The sequence below is a fragment of the Nicotiana attenuata genome, unplaced genomic scaffold, assembly GCF_001879085.1.
Source record: "Nicotiana attenuata strain UT unplaced genomic scaffold, NIATTr2, whole genome shotgun sequence".
Taxonomy (NCBI): Eukaryota; Viridiplantae; Streptophyta; class Magnoliopsida; order Solanales; family Solanaceae; genus Nicotiana; species Nicotiana attenuata.
In genome coordinates, this window is record NW_017670797.1 from 100,375 (window position 1) to 108,867 (window position 8,493).

General features: G+C 36.1%; 1 protein-coding gene across 1 annotated transcript; it reads right to left on the reverse strand.

The window, feature by feature from the left end:
- Positions 1 to 6,126: 6,126 nt before the first annotated feature.
- Positions 6,127 to 8,248, reverse strand: LOC109243403. Its single transcript, XM_019410327.1, has 2 exons — positions 8,028 to 8,248; positions 6,127 to 7,728 (listed from the first exon to the last, which is right to left on the reverse strand). Exon 2 carries the CDS (start codon positions 7,586 to 7,588, stop codon positions 6,500 to 6,502), a length of 1,089 nt encoding a protein of 362 aa, XP_019265872.1. The 5' UTR covers positions 7,589 to 7,728; positions 8,028 to 8,248; the 3' UTR covers positions 6,127 to 6,499.
- Between the last annotated feature and the right edge of the window lie 245 nt (positions 8,249 to 8,493).

Below are 8,493 nucleotides of genomic sequence, written 5' to 3' on the forward strand. Positions count from 1 at the left end.
CGACGACGACGGCGCGAGGGTTCATTCTCTTCGACTCCTTTTAAGAGCTCTAAGAAGTGATCCTATATATATACACACAAATGTAGTTGTCCCTCACCAATGAGGGACAAAGTTCATGACAAAAGCTCACTTGATTCAAATTTTTATTTTCCTCCATTTTATTTCCCACCATTTCCAATTCACACTCTTATACTTTAAAGCCCAATGCTTAAAGTCTTTAAAGCCCAATGCTTTAAAGTCCAACAATTCCCCACATGAATGGGAATGGCTGTAACAAGAATGATCATAGATGAAAGCTGTGTGATTTGCAAGTAAGGATTAATCGCATCTGGATAAGTAGGTTTCCCTTTGAACTTTCCGTAGTAAACATATGTCGGATATACTCGGTCAATCGGTATATTTGATATCTTTGAACCGTCGAACATTAGTGTATACCTAGACAACTATATGTCACACAACCAACCCTTAACCGTCTTTTTATTCTCATTGTTGTGTTCGTTTCAGCCATGAACACCGCCTGGTTTCATAAGCGCGTAGAGAATTGGCCTTACAGAATTCTCATTGAAGCGGCTTCTACTTCACACTTACATAAGTGATTCCTAAACGTGTAATCCTTTAGATTGACACTATTTGATAAATACCACATCAAACTTAGGTAATCATTAAAGAACGTGTAAAGTTCTATCCTTGTTACTGAACATTGTCTTCATCACGAGAAGGGACCAAAGATTTTACTTTGACAATGTTGAACCGGTCAATCACAACTTTGTTTGAGCTCCTTGAACCTAGATCTCGGAACATCCAAAATTCTAGGTAGAGTTACCGCCATGTTGACTTGTCCTCGGCCATAGTCCCATTCCCTTAGATGATTTCTCAACTCCCTCTCTAGTTAAGCCTTTTGTAAGCGGATCCGCCACATTATCCTTTGATCTTACATAATCAATAGTGATAATTCTACTAGAAAGTAGTTGTCTAACAGTGTTATGTCTTCGTCGTATATGACGAGACTTTCCTCTATACATAACGCTCCCTGCCCGTCCTATTGCAGCCTCACTATCGCAATGTATGCAAATAGGAGCCAAAGGTTTTGGCCAGAACGGAATGTCTTCTAAGAAATTTCGAAGCCATTCAGCTTCTTCACCGGCTTTATCCAAAGCTATAAACTCTTATTCCATTTGTAGAGCGAGCGATGCACGTTTGTTTGGAAGACTTCCAAGAAACTGCTCCTCCACCAACAGTAAAAACATATCCACTTGTGGACTTTGTTTCTGTTAAGCCGGTTATCCAATTTGCATCACTATATCCTTCGGTAACCGCAGGATATTTATTGTAGTGCAAAGCGTAGTCTTGGGTATATTCCAAATATCCCAGAACTTGTTTCATTGCCACCCAGTGATGTTTGTTTGGATTACTTGTGAATCGACTAAGTTTACTTATTGCACAAGCTATATCAAGTCGTGTACAGTTCATGATGTACATTAAGCTTCCCAACACACGAGCATACTCCAATTGAGATGTACTTTCACCTTTATTCTTTATAAGATGATGATTTAAGTCAATTGGAGTTCTTGCACTTTTAAATTCCAAGTGTTTGAATTTTTCAAGTACCATTTTCACGTAATGTGATTGAGACAAAGCTAGACCCTGAGGAGTCCTCTGGATTTTAATTCCTAGAATTACATCGGCAACTCCTAAGTCTTTCATATCAAACTTACTAGCAAGCATACGCTTAGTAGCTTGAATGTCGGCAATGTCTTTGCTCATTATTAGCATATCATCAACATATAAGCAAACAATGACTATACTTACGAATTTGAGAGAGAGAGACTGCGAATTAGAATGCAGTATTTTCAGAAAGAAGGAAGTTTTGTTATTTTTTCAGTGTGTTAAAAACGAAGTCATGCCTCAGAATTTATAGGCAATTATTGGAAGAGGTATGATGTTTGTTCTGGAAAAGGTGTCTATTCAGAAGTTTACGCGTCCTGCCGCGGTCCTGCCGCGGTTACGCCAGGACCGCGGCCAGAGTGGCCTTCTGAATCTGCAGCAGTGTTCTGGCGCGGTCCTACCGCGGTCACGCCCGGACAGCGGCTAACTAACTGACATTTAATTAATTATTAAATAATTAATTAAATAAATTTTGTCCAAAAATAATCTTATCGATCGATCCGAAGCCGAAGCCGAAGCCGAGCGAGCGACGACGACGGCGCGAAGGTTCATTCTCTTCAACTCCTTTCAAGAGTTTTAAGAAGTGATTCTATATATATATACACACAAATGTAGTTGTCCCTCACCAATGAGGGACAAAGTTCAAGACAAAAGCTCACTTCATTCAAATTTTTATTTCCCTCTATTTTATTTTTCACTATTTTCAATTCACACTTTTAGACTTTAAAACCCAATGCTTAAAGTCTTTGAAGCCCAATGCTTTAAAGTCCAACAAGCTTTGATAACAAGAAGAAATGGAGAAATCAAGAAGATGAGACATCAACCACAGAACTTGAAAGAGTGATGGAAGACCTTTCACTTCCTGCTTTAGACAGTTCACAGAGAATATGTTGCAGTTATATCTCATAACTGTAAAAATGATACTAAATCTTTTATTTCTTTCGAATAATTTATGATTCAATCCTTCAGTTTTAGAGTTTTTATGTAATTTAAGTGGCCGTTTGGACATAAGAATTGTAAAATTCCAAAAAAGGGTGAAAAATTATTTCAAGTGAAAATGATATTTGAAATTTAAAGTTGTGTTTGGACATGAATAGAATTTTGGCTTGTTTTCGAAGTTTTATGAGTGAGAATTTTGAAAAACAGCTTTTTGGAGTTTTTCAAATTTTCGAAAATTTCCAAAATGCATCTTCAAGTGAAAATTGGAAATTTTTGGAAATTTTATGAACAAACACTGATTTCGGAAAAAAGGGAAAAAATTTATATTGTTAAGCTCAAAGTAATAATATGAAACAAGAAAATAGACAAGAAATGTAGAGAGGAAGAGATAACTATCTTATTTTCATTTAGACTTATTATGCACCACTACCACATTCACTTCAAGAATGATGCAAATAAAGTGGGACAAGCTTCATGTTTTTACATGAAAAATATATTATTTTTCTTTAGTCATCATTATATCATCAATATGATGCATTGGGACTCAAACCCAATGCCTTACCCATATAAAGGCATGTTAGGCCATAATGAGTTGGGACTCAAATCCAACTCTTATCATCATAGTGCATCAGTGAATCCTGATGTCTTATCCTCATAATGCGTTGGGACTTGAACCCACTGTCTTACCCTCAACCAATAGCATAATGGGCCAAAATACAACTGAAACTCACCTGTGAGCCTTTAAAATATTATCAGTCAAATAATTTAGATAAAATTGCAAAGAACTTTAGTTACCTCAATTGTCATCATGCCAAAAAGAAATGCATTGTGGTTAATATAAATGGTTACTATTTCCAGAAAAAGGAATATAATTCAAGGGATAAGTGACAGTGACATGAAGTGCATCTCTTATGCAAGTACGACCTACTATTCATTAAAAATATAGCTCAATATGTATCTAAAATCATAACTTTTCATCTTTTAATAATAATTGATCATAGGAAGTTTCTGATTTAAGAACTATACTACACAAGACTACTTGACGTGCATTTTTTTTAATGTCATATCTTATGTGATGGCAGTAACATATTTGTGGATACGTAAATTCATAAAGTACAAATTGCATAAACCAAAATTTCACAAACCATATCTTCTTGGAAAAGTAGTGAAATATACCATAAAGGTTTGTGCGTTACAGCTATGCCATTGTTACCTTTAAGCTATACCAACAAATGTTGTAATATCAAATATACTGCTTGAGTTCCCATTCCATTGCATTAATTTATGATGATACCATCTCTTCCATTTTTATATACAGAAATTCTTGAAAAAGTAAGAAATCAAATTCAATTGGTTAGATACTCGTGCTGATAATATGTTAAAAAACTAAGCTTAAAGTAATAATATGAAACAAGAAAATACACTTGAATACATAGAAGAAATAAGATAGTCCTCTCTTCCTCTCTACATTTCTTGTCTATTTTCTTATTTCATATTATTACTTTGAGCTTAGTTTTTTAACACTTATGTCCAAACAGGCTCTTGTATGTCACATTTGAAAAATCAGTTGACTATTGGTTTTAGTTTATACAAATAAGGAATTTTTAGCTCCTGTAGCAAAGGTTGATACCTTATTTATTTTAACTAAATACCCTTTTAAAAAATTATATTCCATAGCTACCTTTTGATTTTTATAGCCAAATATTTATTTATGGTCTCCTCCCACCCTTAAGCCACAAAAATTATTTTTCTCTCTCATTCTTTCAGATTTTTCTCCACCCTCTCTCTCTCTCGCTCAACGCTAGTCTTTCTCCATGAATACAACCATGATTCTCCACTGATTCATCTTCATTGTCAGTGGCCTGGGGCTCTGAATCAATGTCAAAATCAAGCCCTAGAGAGAAAGATGGAGGTTCGAAATCTGCTATTCGACAACAATATGCCTATTACTGTACTGTTATCGTCTCAATAACCTGTAAACACAATAGTCAGAAAGTACGAATACCAATTTTGCCTGCTCTAGTTTTTATGAGTTGATGACTGGGATTACCCCTTATAGAAGCTCGATGTTATTATGTGGGCCTGATAATGTCCAAATTAAGAGTGAAGTACGGTTACTATTTAGGAATTTCTATGTTTCGTATCAATGTCGAAATCTGACATAGGGTAAATTGGGGATGACAATGGAGGTTCGAAATCTGCTATCGACGAGACGGCATTAGGGTTATTCTTGAACAAATTAAGACGACGGAGTTTGGGGCTGGAGTCTGTTACTTTTTTTCCATTGTATTTCAATGTATCTCGCTGTATTCTATGTATTTCATTGTATATTCATTGTCTTTTTTTTTCTTTGTATTTCAATGTATCTCGCTGTATTCCATGTATTTCATTGTATTCACTGTCTCGCTTTATTTCATGAATGTATTCATATATATGTTTTTTAATTAATATAATTTATGTATTCAGATGTATTTATGTATTTAGATTTATAATTGAGTTTGTTGAGTTATATTAGGAGTCTATTTGTGTTAATTGATTCACTTTCCGTTTAAAAACAGCTGAATAGACTTAGATACATCGAATACACTCTAGCAAAACTGAAAACATAGCTATAGGAAGTAATATAGTAGATGGTAGCTACGGCTAGCTAATAACCACTAAACAATAGTGGTTTGTGAAAATTTCTCTATAAATAATGGTTCTGCTATAAAAACCATATATTTAATTACTTGCATGAGCTTTTAAACGGTATCCCACTGTCAGAATATTTCCTCTATAGAAAGAGAGAGAGAGCCAGATGCTATAGAATCGTAGTACAAGTGCAATATCATTTATTACCATTTCCTATTTCATCATCTTTTGCTACTTTTGCTCAACCCAACTGTTCAACTCAATCAACCTAAAGCTTGGTCCATGTACCTTCAATTATTGTAAATCGTGCATCTAGTGGAGTTCCCAGAAGTGCATCACCAGAGGAGCAAGAGTTATCAGGCTGGTTTATATTCAACCACTATAAAAAGAACTGTTGCAGACAATCAAGAAATGCCTATGGACTTCTACATGCTAAAAGACTTGGTCATGTTTTCACTCAGCACAACGCATTTCAGTAGTAAAAGGTTACATACAGCAAGGAACCATTTGCTTATCTTACATGCATATTGTAGTCATCAACTAAGCTGTCTTAGTTGATGGGAATAGCAGATTAATAGCTCAGTATAGAGTCTGCTCGACTCTTTCTTTAACTCTTCCCCTGCAGTTTGTTTTTCAGAAACTTCCCATATTCTTCAGAATCCTGATATCATGGTTGCTAATCCATTTGAACAACAAATATCCATATTGGAAACAAATAGAGAAGAGGTATATGTACTGTTCTCCTTTACATAAAAGGTATGTACTGTTCGTTGAAAAGAAAGGTACCATCAAAAACAATACAGTATATGAGTGATGCATATTTTCTTCTCTTTTGTTAATTATTCTTCTTTCCTTTTTCTATATTATTCTTCTGTGGAGAAGGGTCAAGGATAAAGATAAGTGAGTCCCTATATACTCAAAGAATAATCTTTATTAACAACATCAATGACATGAACAGCTATAGATAATAATTGACAAAGCCCACTTAACTCTATTTGTAATGGCTACAATCTTACAGGTGTTGATATCTTGCTACTTCACGAGGTAACAACTCTCAATTCAGAAATAATCAGCTCTGAGGTATATATACAACCTAACAACCATGATCCAAAATTTTCCGTAGCTTTAAACAATGCAGATGCTTTACTACTGCTTGTATAACTTCTGTCAGCATTACTGTTAGACCTGCTAATAGAATCACAACATGAGTCATCACTTTATGGACTCAAAGTCACAGTCACACCCAAATCAATGCCCTAATCAATCATAGACTTTCAAACGAACGCATTGAAACCTTCTCAAGCTGTGTTGGCCAATCCTCCCCTAGTATCCTGGGATTCAACTCCATTGCCGTGCGAAAATCTAACATTGAAATAGAAAAGAGATCACTTGGTTTTTGGTTATATCTTATTGTCCTTGTCATATTTGAAACTGAAACAGCTTGGTGAAGGATGTGCTTGTGTTGTGACTTTGAGCCTGCTAAGTCCAAACAAGGCTTAATTAATCGCTTCAAGAATACATCGAGCCCATTGTTCAACACATTTACACAGTCAGTTGACATCTTCAAGCCTTCTGTCTCCAACTTTTGTTCCAACTTTTTCATTAGCAAGCTGGCATCGGGCAACTCACCACTGCTGTAACAGCTTCCCATATCATGTAAAGGAGCTGACCCATGATATAATACTTTCCTTGTTCCCTTAGCATTCAGAGAGATGCCGAGGGGAGCTGTTACAGGACTTCTACTATGAATACCGGGGCTTCCAGTAGCCTGCTCAACCTCTTCTCCCTCTTCCACGGAGTTGCCTTCAACTGGAGGCTTACTACCCAAGGACAGAAGCTCAGTAGCACTTTGTTGTTCCAGTACTTTTGGTGGAAAATCTTCACAGCCAGCAGAATGGGTCTTTCCATGAGGACCCAGAGGACTTGGCCGGTCCCTAAATCTGCGATCACGAAGGTTAGGAGTTCTCCCTTTTCTAGGAGACTGCGGAAATACATCCCTGCACAGTGACTGAAGACTTCCTCTTTGACAACCATTCGGCACTTTTGCATTAAAGGAAGCCTCCATTGTGACATTTTTTGGCGGAGGCATCTTAGCAGTACAGGCATTTCTTATAATTCCTCGGATAAGCGCATTATGAAGGCAGATATTCTCTCTCCCCAATAAAACAACACAAAACTTATCAAACTCTGATTTGCTCATCTTTAGGCTTAAATATCTGCTTAACATAGAATAATATTTCTCTACCTTCTGCTGACCAACTTTCCTTTCAATCCGAAGTTTGAGCTCATAAGTGTCAACTCGGGGGCAATGCCGATCTCCCGGCATTTTGACTCCCAAATTCATTATGACCATCGAACAGATACACTCAAATAATGAGAAATATTATATGAAATCCATAAAATTAAAAGCAACTCTACCCAATTTGCCAGTAACAAAGCTAATTTAGCAGACAAGCTCCTCGTTATTTGCTCAGTACATCCAGTAATTAAATTCTGCAAGAAAATTCAAAAATTAAGAACCAAATCGAATACCTAATTCAATCACAAAAATCTATAACCTTGTAAATTCCACAATTCGCAAATTAGGCAACAATAAAAACAGAGAGATATCCTAAAATTGACATACAATTATGCAAGAAATAGTATGAAAAAACCAATAACAATGCTAAGACACAAATTTACTACATCCCAAGTAAAATTAACAACTTCAATACCCATAAGCGCAATCGCGATCACAAAACAATATCTCAATGACATTGAAATAGGTAAAATTAAAGAAAAAGAAAACAGACCTGAGCTAATGAAGTAGCGAATTTTAGGAAAGAAGGGTTGAATTTTGGGAAGGGGAAGAGCAAGATCAGTAGGTGATCGAGCTTCGACGAAGAAAAGAAAAGAGGGAAAAAATTTAGGGCTTTAGAAGGCTGTCTTTTCCGAAGCTTCTGAAGTGAGTCAATGACACGTGCGTTTTACAGGTGTGTCGTAGTGAGTGGTGAGAGATGGGGGTGGGGGATTGGTTACTCAAGGAACTGTTTGGAAGTTCCAATCATAGTTAAGGAACTTAATAAGTACAGTCCGAAGGAGAAGTCAGCTGGTCGGTTCTTACATCCAAACAACACACACTCCGTTTCCTATGTAGTAGAAAGAAGAAGTATTGTGACAAATTCCCAAGTGGATTACCTATCATTGTGTGAAGTCAGCAAGCTTTGCTCACTCCATAATTGGTTCACCTAATCTGCTTTTAACACTTATGTTTAAGTC